This window comes from Ctenopharyngodon idella, chromosome 16 (genome assembly GCF_019924925.1).
Source record: "Ctenopharyngodon idella isolate HZGC_01 chromosome 16, HZGC01, whole genome shotgun sequence".
Classification (NCBI taxonomy): domain Eukaryota; kingdom Metazoa; phylum Chordata; class Actinopteri; order Cypriniformes; family Xenocyprididae; genus Ctenopharyngodon; species Ctenopharyngodon idella.
Window position 1 is genome coordinate 9,856,842 of NC_067235.1, and position 20,889 is coordinate 9,877,730.

Here is a 20,889-nt window from a genome sequence, read left to right on the forward strand (position 1 = left end):
TCAAGTCTTTGGTTCTTTTAATTTAATTAATCTAACCTTTGGCAGTGTGGGCAGGTGCCAAATCCTGCTGGAAAATGAAATCAGCATCTCCATAAAGCTTGTCAGCATGAAGTGCTCTAAAATGTCTTGGTAGATGGCTGGGTTGACTGTGGACTTCAGAAAACACAGTGGACCAACACCAGCAGATGACATGGCAGCCCAAATCATCACTGACTGTGGAAACTTCACACTGGACTTCAAGCAACATGGTTTCTGTGCCTCTCCACTCTTCCTCCAGACTCTGGGACCCTGATTTTCAAATGAAATGCAAAATTTACTTTCATCTGAAAAGAGGACTTTGGACCACTGAGCAACAGTCCAGTTTTTTTTTCTCCTTAGCCCAGGTAAGATGCTTCTGACGTTGTCTTTGGTTCAGAAGTGGCTATGTACGTGGAATGCGACAGTTGTAGCCCATTTCCTGAAGATGTCTGTGTGCGGTGGCTCTTGATGCATTGACTCCAGCTTCAGTCCACTCCAGTATTTATACCTTGAGAATGGTAATTTAATAGAACTTGAAATTAAATATTTGAGATTTTTTGATTTTGATGAGCAGCAAGCTGTAATCATCAAAATGAAAACAAAAAAGTCTGGAAATATTTTACTTTGTCTAATAAATCTAGAATATATTTAAGTTTTACTTTTTGAATTAAATTACAGAAGAAAAAAAAAACTTTTTCATGATATTCTAATTTATTGAGATGCACCTGTATTTTCTTCAGACATACATACATTTTCTTCTTACATAGTTATTATTTACAGTTGCAAGAAAAAGTATGTGAACCACTTGCAGAATCTGTGAAAATGTGCAAAATTTTAACAAAATAAGAGAGATCATACAAAATGCATGTTATTTTTTATTTAGTACTGTCATGAGTAAGATATTTTACATAAAAGATGTTTACATATAATCCATAAGACAAAAAAATAACTGTATTTATTAAAATGACCCAGTTCAAAAGTTTGTGAACCATTGATTCTTAATACTGTGTGTGGTTACCTGGATGATCTACGACTGTTTTTTTTTTGTTTTGTGATGGTTGTTCATGAGTCTCTTGTTTGTCCTGAGCAGTTAAACTGAGCTCTGTTCTTCAGAAAAATCCTCTAGGTCCTGCAGATTCTTCAGTTTTCGAGGATTTTTTGCATACTTGAACCCTTTACAACAGTGACTGAATGATTTTGAGATCCATCTTTTCACACTGAGGACAATTGAGGGACTTAAACACAACTAATAAAAAAGGTTCAAACATTCACTGATGCTCCAGAAGGAAACACAATGCATTAAGAGCCGGATGTGAAAACTTTTTGAATTTGAAGATCAAATCTAAATTGTTCTTAATTTGTTGTCTGGGAAACATGTAAGTATCTTCTGTTGCTTCCGAAGGGCAGTACTAAATAAAAAAAAAAAATTGATATTTAAACGAAATAAGAAAAATTTGTACATCTTCATCCTGTTCAAAAGTTTTCACCATTTACTCACCCTCATGTTTGTCCAAACCTGTACGAGTTTCTTCTGTTGAACACAAAAGAAGATATTTTAAAGAATGTTGGTCATCCAACAGTTGATGGTAGCCAATGACTTTCATAGTAGAAAAATATAAATACTATGCAAGTAAATGGCTAGTCAACTGTCTGGTTACCAACGTTCTTCAAAATATCTTCTGTTGTGTTCAACAGAAGAAACTCATACAGGTTTAGAACAACATTTTCATTTTTGGGTGAACTGTCTCTTTAAGAGCAACTTTTTGAAAACAATGATCAGGGTAAATTGTACTTATTTTGTCTTCTGGGAGACATGCAGGTATCTTCTGTAGCTTCTGAAGGGCAGTATTAATTGAAAAAATATGGCATGCCCCTGATGATACTGTTAGAGTTGTAGAATATGTGTCTGATTGAGATAGAGCACTATAATCACTCTCCTGACTTTGCAGTGTCCTTAGCAAGTATATTCATTAATGTTTTTGGCTTTAATTGACAGTTTTAATGGTTTTAATTTTATTCACTTTGTTTATTCAGTTTAATGTTTTGCTTAACCCTGGAGGCTTTTTTAGAGGTTTTTTTTTCTTTTTTTTCTGAGCAACATACACAAAAGTAAAGACTCATAACTCCAAAACTATAGCAAGGAGAGTCAACACTTTTTAAATTTTTAGAAAATATAAATTACATTACATTTGGACATTTTCATGCTGAGAAACTGTTGATAAAAGACTATATATACAGGTGCTGGTCATATAATTAGAATATCGTGAAAAAGTTCATTTTTTTATTGTAAATTATTTTAAAAAATGAAACTTTCATATATTCTAGATTCCCTACATGTAAAGTAAAACATTTCAAAAGTTTTTTTTTTTTTTTAATTTGTTGATTAGAGCGTACAGCTAATGAAAGTCCAAAATCCAGTATCTCAAAATATTAGAATATTTACATTTGAGTTTCATTAAATGACCATCCCTACAGTATAAATTCCGGGTATCTTTTGTTCTTTGAAACCACACTAATGGGGAAGACTGCTGACTTGGCAATGGTCCAGGAGACAATCATTGACACCCTCCACAAAGAGAGTAAGTCACAGAAGGTCATTACTGAATGGGGTGGCTGTTTACAGAGTGATGTATCAAAGCATATTAAATGCAAAGTTGACTGGAAGGAAGAAATTGGGTAGGCAAAGGTGCACAAGCAACAGGGATGACCGCAAGCTTGAGAATACTGTCAAGTAAAGCCGATTCAAACACTTGGGAGAGCTTCACAATGAGTAGAATGAAGCCGGAGTCAGCGCATCAAGAGTCACCACACTCAGACATCTTCAGGAAAAGGACTACCAAGCCACTTCTGAACCAGAGACAACGTCAGAAGCATCTTACCTGGGCTAAGGAGAAAAAGAACTGGACAGTGAACAGTGGTCGAAAGTCCTCTTTTCAGATAAAAGTAAATTTTGCATTTCATGTTGAAATCATGGTCCCAGAGTCTGAAGGAAGACTGGAGAGGCACAGAATCCAAGCTGCTTGAAGTCTAGTGTGAAGTTTCTGAAGTCAATAATGATTTGGGGGGGCCGTGACGTCTGCTGGTGTTGGTCCATTGTGTTTTATTAAGTGCAAAGTCAATGCAGCCATCTTCCAGGAGATTTTGGAGCACTTTATGCTTCCATCTGCTGACAAGCTTTATGGAGATGCTGATTTCCTTTTCCAGCACGACTTTAGCACCTGCCTACAGTGCAAAAACCACTTCCAAGTGGTTTGCTGACCATGATATTACTGTGCTTTATTGGCCAGCCAACATGCCTGACCTGAATCTATGGGATATTTTCAAGAGAAAGATGAGAAACAGTCGATCCAACAATATACAGATGATCTGAAGGCTCAATAGTGCCTCAGCAGTGCCACAGGCTGATCACTTCCATGCCACACTTCACTGATGCAGTAATTTGTGCTAGGAGCAAGTCATTTGCTGTAATATGTCCTGCCGATCAAGTATTGAGTGCACAAAAGAACATACTTTAAAGAACTTGAACTTTTCTGTTTTGCAAATCCATTTTTTGATTGATCTTAAGAAATATTCTAATATTTTGAAATACTGGATTTTGGACTTTCATGAGCTGTACGCTCTAATCATCAAAATTTAAAAAAAAAAAACTTTTGAAATGTTTTACTTTACATGTAGGGAATCTAGAATATATGAAAGTTTCATTTTTAAAAATAATTTATAATAAAAAAATGAACTTTTTGATGATATTCTAATTATATGACCAGCACCTGTATATATATATATATATATATATATATATATATATTTTTTTTTTTTTTTTTTTTTTTTTTTTTTTTGACATGGAATAACTCAGGAAGGCAATAAGATCGGAGAAAAATTCTTTTTTGGTGATGCTTTCCTACATGTGAGCTGCATCTGGTTCAAATTTTGTGGTGATAGCATAAAGTGTAGTTGAATAAAGTATTATTCATTTTTTTCGCAGCTAGATGGCGCAGCTAGCTGTTTCTACTCTTTAAGATGATACCTATTTTGTGTTATTCCACATTGGAAAATGAACATGGATGGTTCCGGGAACATTGGATACATACTGCATCCCGGAAAGATGAGAGATATGTTTTTAGCAAAGTATGTTACATCATTCCGTGAGTAATATCTTGTGATCAACGCAATATATTATGTTGATTTGGGTTTATTTTAATCGTGAGAATCTGCTTTAAATAATGATGTGCCATTTTCTATGATCTGTGCATTTTTCATTAAGTTATGAGCACGTGAAATCTACATATTTGTATTCAGTTAGCCGCTGTGCTGTTTTTGTTGTAAACGCATAATACTCAGACTCATTAGAGGGTGAAAACAACGAAACAGGAGCATGTTGGAGTCTTGATCTGAACGAGTAAAGTCTCTGGTTTTGTATGCAAAAAGAATTTTTGTGCTACCTATATGGGTTCAGTTTTTATTGGCTCTTAAAGAGAGACACGCAAACGGGAGCATGGCCGCCCCATCCGGTTTTAAAAGGTCACGAAACCCCCCCTGTTTTACCCTGGTCGTTCACACCTGAAAGCTCAAAAACCCTGTTAAAATGGGTGTGTAAAGCTCTGGAAAAGTGGTAGTGTAGAGGGGGGGTGGGGGAAGAGAGGAGAGAACAACCAATGAAGTGCAGACGTACAACACACTCATTATACAGAATAATGAATATTAATATATGAGCACGGAGAAAATGACAACAAACTCCCAAGCACAAGGGAGAAATGCGATAGAATATTTAAAAGGGCTAATAATAGGCTACTTTGATTACGTTAACAAGCACTGCAGTCTCATGATAAACAACACTTAGTTTAACACAGAAAGAATAAAGATAGTTTATTATATTATACACCGTGCTGGTTCATGTTTGGTGCAGGAGAATATGTGAAATATGTCTATAAAAACTTTAAACACGGATACTTTATTCTATATATGAGCTAGGATCCACATGGCTAGTGTTGTTAAACACAAAACGGAGCTCCGCGCTGAAACCAATCAAAGCCAATCAACACTTCGGATCTTGCCGGCTTTGCTTTTCAAACCGAAAGAGAGAAATCGCTCTGAAAAATGCAAAAATAACTAATTTCAACTTTTAAATAAAATAAATGAGTACCTTTAGTGTTTTCAATGATGTGCTGCCTACACATATCTGTTCACAGCTCAAAAATGTGTTCTGGGGTTTCATGACCCTTTAAAGGGTTAAAGTGTTTAAATAATTTTTTACTAAATATTTAAAACCATTTTCTCAATGTAAATGATTGGTTGAATGTTGCAGTCCTGCTGTTTGTTTTGTTTTGTTGTTTTGTTGATGCCTTGCTGTGTTTATGGCTTTGTTGACATACTTTTGATAAGCTAATATGATGCATTTTTATGTCGAAGCCAGTAGCATTACAAAACAAAGGTTTATTCAGAAATGAGTGTCCGTTTACAGAGATTTAACTGCTCGTACCCAGGAATTGGATGGAATTTGTGGAGATTTACATCGCGTGCACAAGAAGATGGGATTTACCGGTGAGTGAGTGAACATTTCTGTTCGTGTACGGGGGTTTATTGTGTTGGGGAATGTACTGAGAAACGTCCGCACATGAATGGTCCATTTCTGGCCGTGTCAAGAAACCAGGCACGCCAGACCACATGTACGGAAACTGCCGGAATCGTGCCATTTACGGGTTTGTGCGCGGACGTTTACGGTCTGGAAACGTGCCTTTTCATGCAATTAAATATTATAGCTAATATAGCTATTTTGCTTTCTTTTATGGAAAAGACTTTTTCTATATATCAGTTAATTTAAATCACTTTTGGACCATACTACTCTTGCTGTTTACTTCACTGTGTTCATTTATATGAGCACCGTTGGGATTCACTGCACGTCTCTGGGAAACGAATAGTGTGGATCTGTGTGTTGCCACGCTGTAGCGAGGCTATGGCATGGCCTTAATCAATGCCTTAAGCAAGCCGTTTTAGCTTAAATTGTTCCCAGTGTTACTTGTCGTAATTGCATTTTTACTAGTGAGAATTCAGTTAGAGAGCTCTATAATTCAATTCTTACTAGTAACAATTATGATTAGAGAGCTCTCTAATTCAATTATTACTAGTAAAAATTATAATTAGAGAGCTCTATAATTCAATTATCACTAGTAAGAATTTCAATTACAGAGCTCTCTAATTCAGTTCTTACTAGTAACAATTACAATTAGAGAGCTCTGCAAATGAATTTACTAGTCATATGTCTCCATTGACTTCCATTCATTTTTAGTTACAGAGCTCTACAACTGAATTCTTACTAGTAACAATTACAATAGAGAGCTCTCCAATCCAATTATTACTAGTAACAAATACAATTAGAGAGCTCTCTAATTCAACTCTTACTAGTAATAATGCAATTGCAGAGCTCTCTAATTTAATTTTTACTAGTAAAAAACACATTAAAGATATGTATAATTGCAGAGCTCTGTAATTGAATTAGAGAGCTCTGCAATTGCATTCTTACTAGTAGCAACTGAATTAGAGAGCTCTCTAATTGGAATTCTTACTAGTAACAATTGAATTAGAGAGCTCTATACTTGATTTAGAGAGCTCTCTAATTCAATTGTTACTAGTAAGAATTGCATTAAAGAGCTCTCTAATTTAAATTCTTAGTAGTAACAATTGAATTAGAGAGCTCTATACCTAATTTAGAGAGCTCTCTAATACAATTTTTACTAGTAAGAATTGCATTAAAGAGCTTTCTAATTGTAATTCTTAGTAACAATTGTATTAGAGAGCTCTCTAACTGAATTTTTACTAGTAAGAATGCAATTGCAGAGCTCTCTAATTCCTATAATATATATCACTTTCAGCAGTGTTTCATGTATTTTCAAAGGGTTTTCTGTGAAATAACACTGCGATATTGGATTTATACCACTGTAAATGGTATAGGGAGACTTTTTATTTAGGTATACTATATACAATATATACTACAAACTTTTTTTTAAGATCACTTTTAGGAGTGTTTTATGTAACTTCAAAGGGCTTCCTGTAAAATGACACCAAGATTTTGTATCTAGAGCACTGTATATAGGTATGGGAAGCTTTTCAATTTGGGTATGCCAAATCCAGGTGGAAATCCCCAAAATGGTCCCAGTGCTTAGGAGGTTAATGATCAGGCAAGTTTAATATTTGATTGTGGTCTGATGGTGAGCCTGAAGTGGTGGTTTGATATCTGGAAATCTGATCTTACTATCTGGGCTTTTGCTTACAATTTGGTCCTCCCCACTTTGAAAACGTCTCCTGCGCCCCTGGTTACTAGTAAGAATTGAATTATGGAGCTCTCTAATTGAATTCTTACTAGTAAAAATGCAATTATGACGAGTAACACTGGGAACAATTTAAGCTAAAACGGCTTGCCATATGCAGGTCAGCGAGTCACCGAACGCCACTGACTATCTTCTTATTTTGTTTATTTTTGTGGAAATTATACATATATGCACTTGTGGGAATAAAATAGAAAAAAAAAAAAAAAAAAAAAAAAAATATATATATATATATATATATATAATTTGTTTTGTGAAGTGGTTTTATCTTTCAGTACCGGTCGATTTTCTGTTGAACCCCCTCAGAGTAATATCTTTAAAAAAGGGAGGTGTTACAGCGCAAAGGAGCAACTGAGTCTAGTGTGCTGGAAAAGAGAGTCAATAGTTTCTGTTGCAACATCAAGTTCTTCTAAGCTATCTGGTATGCTAAGGCGATGAAACTGATCAGGAAGATTATTTATAAAGCAATCTTTAGTGGTAGAAGCGATAGTTCTACCATATTTCTGGCAGAGACCATATTTTGCAGCCTTGGCTAAATGTATTATACACAAGACTAGATAATGATCTGAGACGCGTCACTCTGCTGTAGAATTTCAATGGCATCAATATCGATTCCATGTGACAATATTAGATTTAAAGTATGATTATGACAAAGAGTGGGTCCTGACACTTGTTGTCTGACTCTAATAGAGTTTAGAATGTCTGTAAATGACAATCCCAATGCATCTTTTTCATTATCTACATGGATATTAAAATCACCAACAATTAGGACTTTATCCGCTGCCAGTACTAACTCCAATAGAAAATCAGCAAATTCTTTGATAAAGTCTGTATGGTGGCCTGTATACAGCACAAATGTCAAATGGGATTTGTCGTTTACATTACGTAATGTTACATAAAGCACCATGTGACTGTGGTGGCTGGTGTCTCTATTTTCACGTTCTGTGTAATAGAATCGCCAATAACTATGGCACTTTCAACAGGATTCTCAGTGGGTGTGTCACCGAGCGGGGAGAACCTGTTTGATGTTCTAATCGGAATGGAAGAACGGTGTTTTGCTCCTCGACTATGCCGTCTCACAGTCACCCAATTGCCCTACTGCACAGGCTCTACAGCCGGAATAGAACAATGTACAGAGTTCACTAAGCTAGTCGCATCCAAAACAGTATCTAAAGCCCTTACATTCTTGCTATCCTCGATTAAAGTTTGTATGTGTGTCTCTAATTCTGAAATCTTCTCCGTCAGCCTTACTATCTCCCTGCATTTATCACGTGTAAATCTCACCGCTGACAGAGAAAGCTGTACTAAGCATGTGACAGGCAGTGCAAGTAATGATAAAAGGGGAAGATGACATGACTCACCATGTTTGTAGACTGATCCGACTTACCACAGTAGTTTGATGAATTTGTAGAAAAAGGAACGCGTGAGAGAAAGACGGTAGGCACGGATGACAAGTTAACAGGTTATCGAAATGCTAATGCGTTGCGATTTAGATTAAAAGATTAAAAAGCTAGCGACGTCAGATTAATGTGATAGGCGATATTAGACAATATCAGATATATGGTGATGATAAAATAAACAACAAGCAATGATAAATAGATTCAAATCTAAGCTATATGGAGCTACAGACGCAAACTATTCAGCAGCAAGGCAGATAGGAGCAGACAGGAGCAACAGTCCACAAAATGTACTGGGAAAATGCATATTCATTCATTTAGACAGATTTGTCAATGAATTAGTGGTAGGGATTCCATTTCTACGGACCGAATGTATGATTTTTGTGGCCTGTACTTTTCTGATCAGGCACTATCTCCCAAGTGCCTTTGAAATGTATGTAGTGGTAGTTCTCAGTGGGGGGGATGGGGGGCAGACATTAAGGAGTCTGCATGTTGTGAAGGTTGACTTTTACAATTGTGTGTTTGATCGCTCCAGATGCTACAGTATTTTCCTCAGATCATTTCTTTTGAAATGGTTTAATTTCACTGTACTGTTTTGTCCAACTTCACATTTCACACACAAAGGATTCCAGTGAGAGTTTTTTTTTCCTTGTTATCTTTTAGTTCATCCAATCACAAGATTTATTCACAAGTTACTGACCCGTTCTACAAATGTGTTTGTGAGATGTTTCTGTCTTTCCCTCAATGCAAATAAGAATTGACTTACCACAGCAGCTGAAGCAAGAGAAAAAGATCAAACCTCTTGCTTGTTGCAAATCCCAATATTTTGCTGAAAAGACACTCACCAACTGGAGATCATGGAGGATTTTGTCACCACTTTGTAAGGACCTCCACCTGTCAGCCCAGTGACGGAATCCAACGGTGTGGGTCAAGGTATAATGCGTTAAAGTCTTTTCAGCGCTCCTGTGAAGTTCACGTAATTTTTAGAATTTAGTTTCAATTTTACTTCAGCTCTGCGCTTAATCTGACTCCATTTCAAATGATTATTAAATTTAGATTGTGTTTCTAATTAGGAATTAATCATAACTATTGGTTGTATATTAAAGGCACAATATTTAAAATTTTTATAATAAAATATCCAAAAACCACTTGTACAAGTGTGATATATTTCATGCAGTTGTGTACTTGCAATATCCCAAAAGTTCCAGAGGATTTGTAAATCCAGAGAAATTCCAATTGTAAATAATGGCTCGTCCCTTGTCATTGTCACCTATCAATGATGTAATATCAGCGCTATCCCCAGTTTCCGCTTGTAGAAACTATGGCAACCCAAGTGGACAAAATGCGAAAGTTTTGATTATACAGCATCTAGCATGCCGCTGTTGTGTTGTTTAGTCATCATGGATCACGATTATTCATTGGCGAGTACAGAAAATCCCCCGGAGTTGACAGACTCCGCTCTCACGTTTCAATAGACAGGTAAGCAAATATATATTATTTATTGTACAAGTAATAGTCACGTACAGATGATTTGAATAGATATGAATATCAATAATAGCACATTTAAACAATGCTAGATACAGATATGATGTGACAGCTGATAATGCATAGGTAGATTCACTTGAAAAACTATCAAGTGTTCATAATTACATAATTCTATGGGTTATGCTGACGAAATCACACATAGTTATATTGCACTTTGTTTGTACTTCAGTAACACTTTTATCAAATTTGGTGACCATGTCTATGGCCGTGAAATTAAATACAGTACGTGTTGCACAAAACTATTTAGCCATTACTTGCAAATACTGTGGGTTCGTGTAAATTTACTTTTAGTATGATTGTTTTAAACATGTAAAACTGCGCAGCATTAACCCACCAAATCATTTGACAAATAGTCACATATCAGTAATAGGCTAATATAGCAATACATTTCACGTTCCTTGCAGTGAATTCATTACCTCATCCGTGAACATGAGTTGTGAATCACGAGTGCACATTCCAATGACATCATCGTCAGAGGTTATCTAAGGCCAAGTTCATTGGTACACATGCTTCACGACCGGTCACACACAAAGGTGTTCCCATAGCGCTAAATCAGCGAAGCATTGAGAGTAGCTTTTGAAAGGGAACTAAATGTTTCATCATGCTAAAACATAAAAATAAGACCTCCAAAACAAACTTTAACACAAACAGTCATATATTAAATTAGATTTATTTATATACAATTTGTAGAGAAAATCATGCATATATTTGAAAAGTGAAGATATGACATTTTCTGTCATTTTCAGTGACTTGGACCCAGAAACAAATCTTTTTACATTGTCATTACAAAGTAAATAGGAAAGTCTCAGCTTTCTAACATTATTATAATGTTTCTACTCCAAACCTTTGTCGGGTCATAAATGGTTGTTTTTGAGAAAATTGACTGAAAAAGATCAGGGGGACAGAGCACTACAGCGCAGTCATTTGAAATGACTAGTGCGATTTGTCACAACACATTAAACAGTGTCTTACTGTTTACTGTCTTACTGTCTATTAACATTTGCTGTTCAAATTACATTGCAACACTGAGAGTTTGAAAGCCAAGACTTTGTTTTATTCAAAATAACAAAAACATGACAATTCTTGTTTGTTTTTGCAAAAGACTTTAAGTAAAGAGAAGGGGTGATCGTGGGGAGAGATCTCCATACAACAGATTTATTGACCTGCGAGACCTGACCAGTAATCCTTTCTCCAATTATGGAAATCCAATGGAACAGATCCAATCTACTGAGACTTTCTTTTTCATCAAAAATTACACAGAACAGTCAAAAGTCCCATTTTTGGACTTCTGGAAATGATGCCGCTGCAATTAATTTAAATGAATTATTTTTCTTTTGCTCAAAGCACTACTCAATAATGGTGTATGGCTGATTACGTTTTTTTTTTATTTTTTTTTATTTTTTTATTTTTTTACAAATTGCATGTTTTTATTTATATTTAGGTTTACATATGGTATGTCTTTATTTCATTATTTTTCTTATCTAAATTTATAAATTCATCTAGATTGTGATTGTCACAGCAAGCTTTATTGAATTTAAACGTGCAAGAGAGAGTTTACTTTTGTGTATATGTGTGCTTAGCTTCGCACTGGGTGGTTCTTTGCCTCCACATCATGTTAAATTGTTTACCGCACACCTAATATATATATATATATATATATATATATATATATATATATATATCCTAATCATGTTGTTAACAACATATATTCATTACTTCAAAGATTAAATTAATACATTGTTAGCAAACTGTGTGATTTGTATATGTTCATTTCTGAAATCCATTACTTGGACACAGTCACCTCTGATAACAGATCACTTGAAATTGTAATGTAGACACATACATTTTCTGTAAAGCTGCTTTGAAACTATATGTATTGTGAAAAGCACTATACAAATAAATGTGAATTGAAATGTGAATTGAATAAACGTCTGAATAGTTTGTGTGTTTAAAGTGAGTTTTTTTTTCTGTACACACTAAGGTGTGTTTCTGTTATTTAATATCACACAGAGACACTGAGGAGCCATAATAAAGTCCAAAACCAGCATAGAGAGGTTCAGTGAATGTGGAAGTGAATGTGTGTATGTGTGTGAGTGTGTCAGAGACGCTGTAGAAAGACAGAGTGCCGGCCGGCTGGTCCAGATACACTCCTACTCTGTTAGAGCGGGATGAAGGGGCAGGAATATCAGTGCTGTTATTGTGCCTGGCAGTGAATCTGTTATCAGAGCAGCTCAGATTCCAAGATTTTTCATTGGATCCAAACCTACAATCACTTCCTCCTTTCCTGCTAATTGTTTTAAATGCCACTGATATATCAGCCCCCCTTCCACTCAATTCAACCTCCCAGTAACAGCGTCCAGTCATGCTCTCTCTACACAGAAGCTGAGCATAGTGCTCAAATCTCTCTGGATGATCAGGATATGACTGCTCCTGTGTCACATGTGTCACCTTCCTGTTCTCCCCAGTCAGAGAGAGATGAGTGTTTGCTGTGTTTGGATCCAGTGTAAGATCACAGATATCTGAACACAAGAAGAGAGATTAGAGGACAGAAAATTTATAACACAACAGAAAAAAAAAAAAAAAATAATACAAAAAATACTAAAGGAGTGTGCATGTGGACCTACATTTTTGTGGTCCTGCTGTAATCCTGAACTCTCCCCCATGATCCACACTATAAAAAAAAAAAAAAAAGCAAACATGCATACTTTAACATGATTACACATTCTAGTCCTACCTTGCTCAGTATGCCAGTGGGTGCTACCCATGTTGATTCTCATAGATATTTTCTGCCTTTCAAGCTATACACATTTTATACATATTTATTAGGGTGGCTGATTTTAGGTTTGTTTCAGCTGACGAGATGTCCTACACATGTTGTCATTTTTAATATGACTGTTTATAATAATGGTACGTCATCCTGAGCAGGTAGAACAGATTTTAAGTACTGTGCATTAGGGCTGGGCGATATGGCTGAAAACTGTATCACGATATCAGTGTTTCATATCGGACGATATCGATAATTATTGATATTTTTTATGACCCATTTAAAATAAGGACCAGGAGAAAAATATATTACATTTAAATATTTTTATTTTAAACTTAACCTTCCTCTGATCATAATCCCCTCAGTTATTAAGACAGAAATGTCAACAACCATGGAAAACTACAGCTACAGCTACAGATGTTGTTGGTTGAATACGGCTGTGCTCCAAAAGGGTGAGCGCGGCTAAGGTGGTACATCAAGTTCGTGGTATTACCAGTCTTGGCGGGGACGACGGTCTTGCATAATTTGCAGACGACATTGGTCTGACTACGGTCAGACTTATAATATCCAAAAAACTGCCATACTGGCGAGCTGACTTTTCCTCTTTTATTTACAATTTCCTCGCTCGCTGCGGCACTCATTTTCTGCTTATCAGTCGCCGGTTACTGAAGAGGAATCCAGCAGACCAGCACGAGACAACGATATGGCGCAACTAAATATGATACTGTTACATGATTGGCTGTTATTGGCTGTTGCTAGGTTACCAGAGAGCGAGTGCCTTTGTTAATGCAACCAAACTTGCTTCGCAACCTCTGTTTTCTTCCGACGAAGAATAAAAAATATCGAACGTTTTATCGAACACATTTTTTATTGATATTGATCACGTGTCTATCGCGATACATATCGTTATCGTTTTATCGCCCAGCCCTACTGTGCATTAGCATAATCAATAAAGTAAACTGTGTTATATTTGCAAATACAGCAGGAATGTTCAATCAGATTTTAATCCATTTAGCAGAGACACATTTGTGTGGCCAAGTGTAAATGAAAAGTGCTTACTCAGATAGCAATCAGATAGCAATCCGACTGATCATAATGCATGAAGTGATCAAGTGTAAACAAGTGTGATGTATGTGGATTATAAATGATTTAATACTATATACATTTCACACACATTACATACAAACACATCCTAAAAGTTCCTAAAAGGGAAAAAATACTGATGAAAGTGAAGCTAATTACTTACACTCAGCATTTTTAATTATTTTATCAAGAGCACAAGGAAGAGAATATGCAGTACCACAACTGGATTGCACTAAATATAGACATAAATCAGGTAAAAGATATCTTGTGATAAGTGTGGTAAATTAAACCCAGTAATACTGCAGTTCCCTTTCGATACGGTTCACTCACATTGCACATCAGTTTCTCTGAAATACTAAAGCCTGATTGGATCACGTCTGTGCACTTGCTCAATATAAACAACATTTCAGCCCACCAAAATAGACTGGGTCGACTGCCTATATAAGTCGGCTCTGAATGACATATCAGATGCACCATATATGGAATCACCATAACTTTTTTTTTATTTAATCATTCCAAGACAGAGGTTCTTCTTGGCACACCAGCAGCTATTCGTGCCAGCAGCTATTCACAAAAGTAGCAATATTAATTTTGATTATGGATGAGAGTATCATAATGCCATCTACTCAGGCTTGTAACCTTTGTTGTCATTTTTGATGCTCATCTGACATTAGAGAAGATCTTCTCCAGGAGATCTGGGGCATGGTCCTGTAGTGGGGGATTTCGTGACATGGTCCGATCAATTTTCTTTTCAGTTGAATGTTAATAAAACAAAGGACATGGTGATTGACATTAGGAGGTCTCCACCTAGTCCTTCAATGACAACAATTAAAGGTCTGGACATTAAAGCTGTTGATACTCATAAATATTTGTCTGTGGTGATTGACAATAAGTTGAATTTTCAACCCAATGTTTTGGCTGTTTGTAAAAGGGTTCACCAAAGATTGTTCTTTCTGAGGAAATTAAAATCATGAGTTTGTCCTACTATGATGATTTTGTTTTATAAACAATTTATTGAATCTGACCTCTCCTTCTGTATTGTGGCATGGTATGGCTAAACTTGAATAACAATAGGTTAAGTAGCCTTGTGAAGGTGGCAGAGAAAATTATTGGTGTAGATCAGACTTATCCTAATGAAATTTTTATAATTATGTTCTCGAAAAGGTCAGGTCATTCTTTGTACTAATGACAACCCATTACGAACTGAGTTTCAGGTCTTGCCTTTGTGATGGAATTTTTAATTAAACATAACTAACATTGATTTTTCTTGCAGGAATAACATATATATGCTTTTGAAACCTAAATGTCCCAAACCTTGGGCCTAAGGCAGTGTGTGTCTGAATCATGTCCAAATACAACAAAAGGGTAAATGAAACTTGGGGACATGCTAGACAATCTAAATATAATAGCCCCGTGACATACTGAGTAACCAACCAACTAATAAAACCATGATTTGGGCAGATCTAATTTTGTAGAATGCTTTGCCATGCTCCTATCACAATCATTAGTAGTCCGAGTCTGTCTGTTTTTTTTTTTTTTTTTTTTTTTTTACACTAGAGACCTTATTCCCAAGTGTTCAAAAGGGATGAGACGTTGTTTGACTCAGAGTGAGACTCTTAGGCGGGGTTCTGATGCGGTCAGGTAACTATAATTCTTGGGCATTTTATGCGATCAGAGTAGCTACACTTATGCGTCAACCAACGCGGTCAGAGTGGGATTCACCTAAGGATAATATTGCAGGTGTCAGGGACACTTGGTTTAACTTAAGACAAAAATCTATCACACCTTCAAGAAGTCGTTTTAGAATACCTGTAACCAGAACAAGAAGAATCAAAGATTAATTTGTGGCTATTAAGCTACTAAACTGTCCTGGCCCTGATGAGAGTTTACGTAGTACACAAAATTAATGAACTTATCAGGAACAGAGCCTGATATTTTTATGTATGCCTTCTGTATAATTTTATTATCTATTTATGAACTTTTGTATGTATCTGATTCGTATTACATGGACGTGGTTAGTGTTTCAGGCACCTTGCTGAATCAAAGATTAATTTGTGTCTGTGGCTATTAAGCTACTAAAATGTCCTGGCCCTGATGAGAGTTTACTTAGTACACAAAATTAATGAATTTATCAGGAACAGAGCCTGATATTTTTATGTATGCCTGATTGGTGCTGCGTCATGACGTACTCAGTGACGTGGCATGTGACGGCGTACGCGGAAGCTATAAAGAGATGCCGGCACACAGTAGCGTCAGCTTCTGCTCTTCAGCAAGCGCTATATGGGAAACTGTCTGAATTATTTGGTGTTGTTTGTCACTCAGAAAAGGTCACAAGGATTTATATATATATATAAAACAATGGTAAACAGTCAGTTTAAGCAGTGTGTGCATCCCTGCCCTCGTTACATCATGGGGACACATACAAGCTTTTCATTGCTTGGGAGTGGAGCATGCATGGGCAGCTTTTTAGGGAGCTGTCATTTCTCAGCACTCATCAGCCAGCTCTGACGCTCTGACGCTCTCAGAGCTCTGACGGCTTCTTCCGCCAGGGACGAGGGCTTGATGCTTGAGCTGTCTGCATCTGAGGATGTGGATGTGCTCAGACTCACCACTTCAAACCCTGCTTTGGTGGGAAAAGCATATATGGTGGCGGGTTGGGCTGGTGCGTGCCTGCACACTATGGCCATCATGCAGGCATACCAGGCCGACCTATTAAGGGACCTAGATGCGAGCGAGAAGGTCGAGCCCGGTGACATTCAAGAGCTGCGTTGGGCTGCAAACCTATCTCTTGGTGTCACTAAGGAGACGGCCCGCATCATCGGCCACTCCATGGCAGCATTAATGGCCATGGAGAGACATCTATGGCTGAATCTCTCAGGCAGCAACTGAGTTTCGCTCTTCTGTGGAGCCCCCAGGAAATCAATGTTTGTATCCTGCCATCCAGTGCTCTTCAGGACACATTAGTTTCCAGCGAACGCACGCTGCACTGTACGCTACACAGGAAGTTCCTGTGGTTCGCTTTCGGGGGCGAAGTGTTCCAATATCAGGTTCTTCCATTTGGCCTAGCTCTCTCCCCTCGCACATTTACCAAAAGCATAGATGCAGCTCTGGCTCCGCTGAGACTCCAGGGCATCTGTGTGTTGAATTACATCAACGACTGGCTCATACTAGCTCAGTCTCATAAGATGGCAGTTCGGCATTGAGATGTCGTCCTTGGCCATGTCAAACACCTGAGGTTGAGACTCAACATGAAAAAGAGCGTTTTGACACCTTCTCAGAGAACTAAATTCTTGGAGGTAATATGGGACTCCACTACGACGTGGGCATGACTCTCTCCTGTGGGAGATTCTGTAGGAACCGTGGACGAACCAGACAAATGAATCATTCAGATGATTCTTTCAAAACATAATTCTAATTCAGAATCTAAGCACCGATGGTGTGAGGACCCTATTGAAATTGCTCCGTTTATTATTATTCCGCTTCTTCTTCTTCTCCCAAATGAATCGCATTTTTGAGGGCCTAAACGTGCTGGAAAACTCATGAAACTTTGCACACGCAACAGAAGTGGTGAAAATTTACATCTGTTATGAGTCTCAGAATTAGGCATGGCAAAATGGCTCGATAGCGCCACCTACAAAATTTCAACGAAGTGCCCCTCGCACCACGTTTCACGTACAGGTATTAAATTAGGTAGACACTTGTAACAGCCCAATAGATTGTTAAGTTATACGCCACCCCAACAGGAAGTCGGCTATTATGTGTTGTTTTAAAAACGCATGCTCCGGAATTTGATATACTCCTCCTAGGCGATTAATCCGATCACCACCAAACTTTTTGATATCTCGAACGGTTTGGCCGTGGCGAGGCAACAAATTTATGGCGAGAAAACGGAATCAGGAAGTGTGTTATAACTTATGCATACATTGATTGATTTTTATGAAACTTCAGCTGTGTGTTCATTGTAGGAGGCTGATCACATGGATGTGACTATTGTGAGTCAAAGTTATAGCAGGAAGTGTGTCACTTTCAAAATGCTTTAAGATCACCCTCTTTTTTTTTTTTACCCGATTTGTTTCAAACTTCATCACAATAATGTCAAAACATGGCAGATGTAGACCTGTGAATGTATTTGTGATATCTTAAATATTGATGCCATGACAACATGTCAAACTTTAATAATATTCTTGAGTGTTTTTGAGGCTCTTAGCATGCTTTAAATTGCATGAAACTCGACACACACATCAATATTGTCGACCAGTAGACATGGACAAAGCCTTAGAAATGGCCGTGGTGGAGGGGCTCAGTAGCGCCACCTTTTGACAAAAGTGGGGGGGTTATTTTTACCTACAGTCACCAAACTTGGTACACATATTATTCTCATTAAGTTGGACAACTTTCTAATTTACAGTCATTAGCTCCGACCAACAGGAAGTCAGATATTTTGGTTTGAATGTGGATTTTTCACACTCTCTCTCTGTCCTACCCCCCTCCACCCTCAGTCTCACTCTTTCTCTCTCTCTCTCTCTCTGTGTGTGTGTGTGTGTGTGTGTTTGTGTGTGATCATATGGGCACCAACTGCTGCAGTAAATGTGGTGTATTCAAATGAATTCGAAATAGTCCTTTTATGTTTAACTGTTTTAAATGCCTATTGCCTGCCGTGCACAGTTGCCGTGAAGCCACCAGGGTGGCGGTGCCACCGGGCTTGGGCCCGCCATCGCTGCTTGCAGCTATATATATATTTTTTTTAAATTCCGTCATTCTGGGCTTTTTGGGGGCCTTAACATGCTCAAAAACTCTTGAAAATTGGCACACAAATTGGAATCTGCAGCCATTAGGACGCCGCAGAGGCTGGTATCCAGGCGTAGCAGGGGGCTCGACAGCGCCCCCTTGAACGGAATCCGAATTCTTGGTCCATATATCAAACACGCTTGCACGCATTAGTATGAAACTCGGTACACATATAGACCTCATTGGGCCAAACAACTTGCGTGCTCTGAGTTATACACCGGCTCAACAGGAAGTCGGCTATTATGGGTTGTTTGAAAAACTTATGCTCTGGAATTTGATATACTCCTCCTAGGTGATTAATCCGATCACCACCAAACTCGGTCAGCATTAAGTCAAGACACTGATGATGCAAAATTGCCAGCGGATTTTTGATATCTCGAACGGTTTGGCTGTGGCGAGGCAACGAATTTATGGCGAGAAAAGGTTTACAGGAAATGTGTTATAACTTATGCATACATTGATTGATTTTTATGAAACTTCAGCTGTGTGTTTGTTGTAGTACTCCGATCACATGGATGTGACTATTGTGAGTCAAAGTTATAGCGCCACCAACTGGTAGCAGGAAGTGTGTCACTTTTAAAATGCTTTTAGATCACCCTCTGTTTTTTTTTTACCCGATTCGCTTCAAACTTCATCACAATAATGTCAAAACATGGCAGATGTAGACCTGTGATTGTATTTGTGATATCCTAAAAATTGCATGGCAACATGTCAAACTTTAATAATATTCTTGAGTGTTTTTGAGGTGCTTAACATGCTTCAAATTGCATGAAACTCGACACACATCAATATTGTCGACCAGTAGACATGGGCAAAACCGTATAAACAGGCAGGGAGAAGGGCCTCTATAGCGCCACCTTTTGACAAAAGTGGGGGGGGTTAGTTTTTCCTACAGTCACCAAACTCGGTACACATATTGTTCTCATCAAGCCGGACAATTTTCTATTTTACATTCATTAGCTCCGACCAACAGGAAGTCAGCTATTTTGGTTTGAATGTGGATTTTTTTTTAAAAACAGGCTATGAATTTTATACTACTACTCCTACAGGGTTTATACAATTTACACCAAACTTTTTTATCTTGGTGCTAAGACATTGAAGTTGTTTAATTGCAAACGGATGTTGGATATCTCAAACGGTTTGGCCATGGCGAGGCAACAAATTTATGGCGAGAAAAGGGAAACAAAGTGTTATAACTTCTACATACATTAATTGATTTTGATGAAACTTTGGCTGTGTGTTCGTTGTACAAGGCTGATCACATGGATGCGACTATTGTGAGTCAAAGTTATAGCGCCACCAACTGGCAGCAGGAAGTGTGTCACTTTTAGCATGCTTTGAGATCACCCTCTTATTTTTACCCGATTTGCTTCAAACTTTATCAGAATAATGTCAAAACATGGCAGATGTAGACCTTTGAAAAGAATCGTGATATCTCAAACACTGTTGCCTTGGCAATGCATCAAACTTTAATATTCGTTTTGGATGCTTTTGAGACTCTTAGCATGCTTCAAATTGCATGAAACTTGACACACGTCAGGATTGGCAAAGCCCTAGAAACGGGTGGGAGGAGGGGCTCTATAGTGCCACCTTAAAGTGCAGTAAATGTGGAGTGAATTTGACATAGTCCTTTGATGTTTAACCGTTTTAAATGCCTATTGCCCGCTGCGCACAGTTGCCCTGAAGCCACCGGGGTGGCAGTGCCACCGGGCTTGGGCCCGCCATCGCTGCTTGCAGCTATATATATATATTTTTTTTTTGACTATTCAGGCACTTTTGGAGCCCTTACCATGCTCGAAAACTCTTGAAACTTTGCACACACATCGGAATCCATGGCCATCAGGGCCGGGCAGAAGCTGGTACCTGGGCGTGGCAGGGGGGCTCGACAGCGCCCCCTTGAATGGGCTCTGAAAACTTGGTCCATATATCAAACACGCTTGCACTCATTAGTATGAAACTTGGTACACATATAGAT

General features: G+C 37.7%; 1 protein-coding gene across 9 annotated transcripts in view; it reads right to left on the minus strand.

The window, feature by feature from the left end:
• Nucleotides 1-10,933: 10,933 nt before the first annotated feature.
• LOC127496803 (NLR family CARD domain-containing protein 3-like) overlaps nucleotides 10,934-20,889 on the minus strand; it is a 72,226-nt gene continuing 62,270 nt past the window's right edge. For all 9 annotated transcript variants that reach the window (XM_051864587.1, XM_051864588.1, XM_051864586.1 and 6 more), the window contains 2 exons: nucleotides 12,904-12,950; nucleotides 10,934-12,798 (listed from right to left, as the gene is read on the minus strand). In XM_051864587.1, the coding sequence (XP_051720547.1) occupies nucleotides 12,272-12,798; nucleotides 12,904-12,950 (574 nt within the window). In that variant the 3' untranslated portion in view covers nucleotides 10,934-12,271. The remainder of the gene's footprint in view (nucleotides 12,799-12,903; nucleotides 12,951-20,889) is intronic.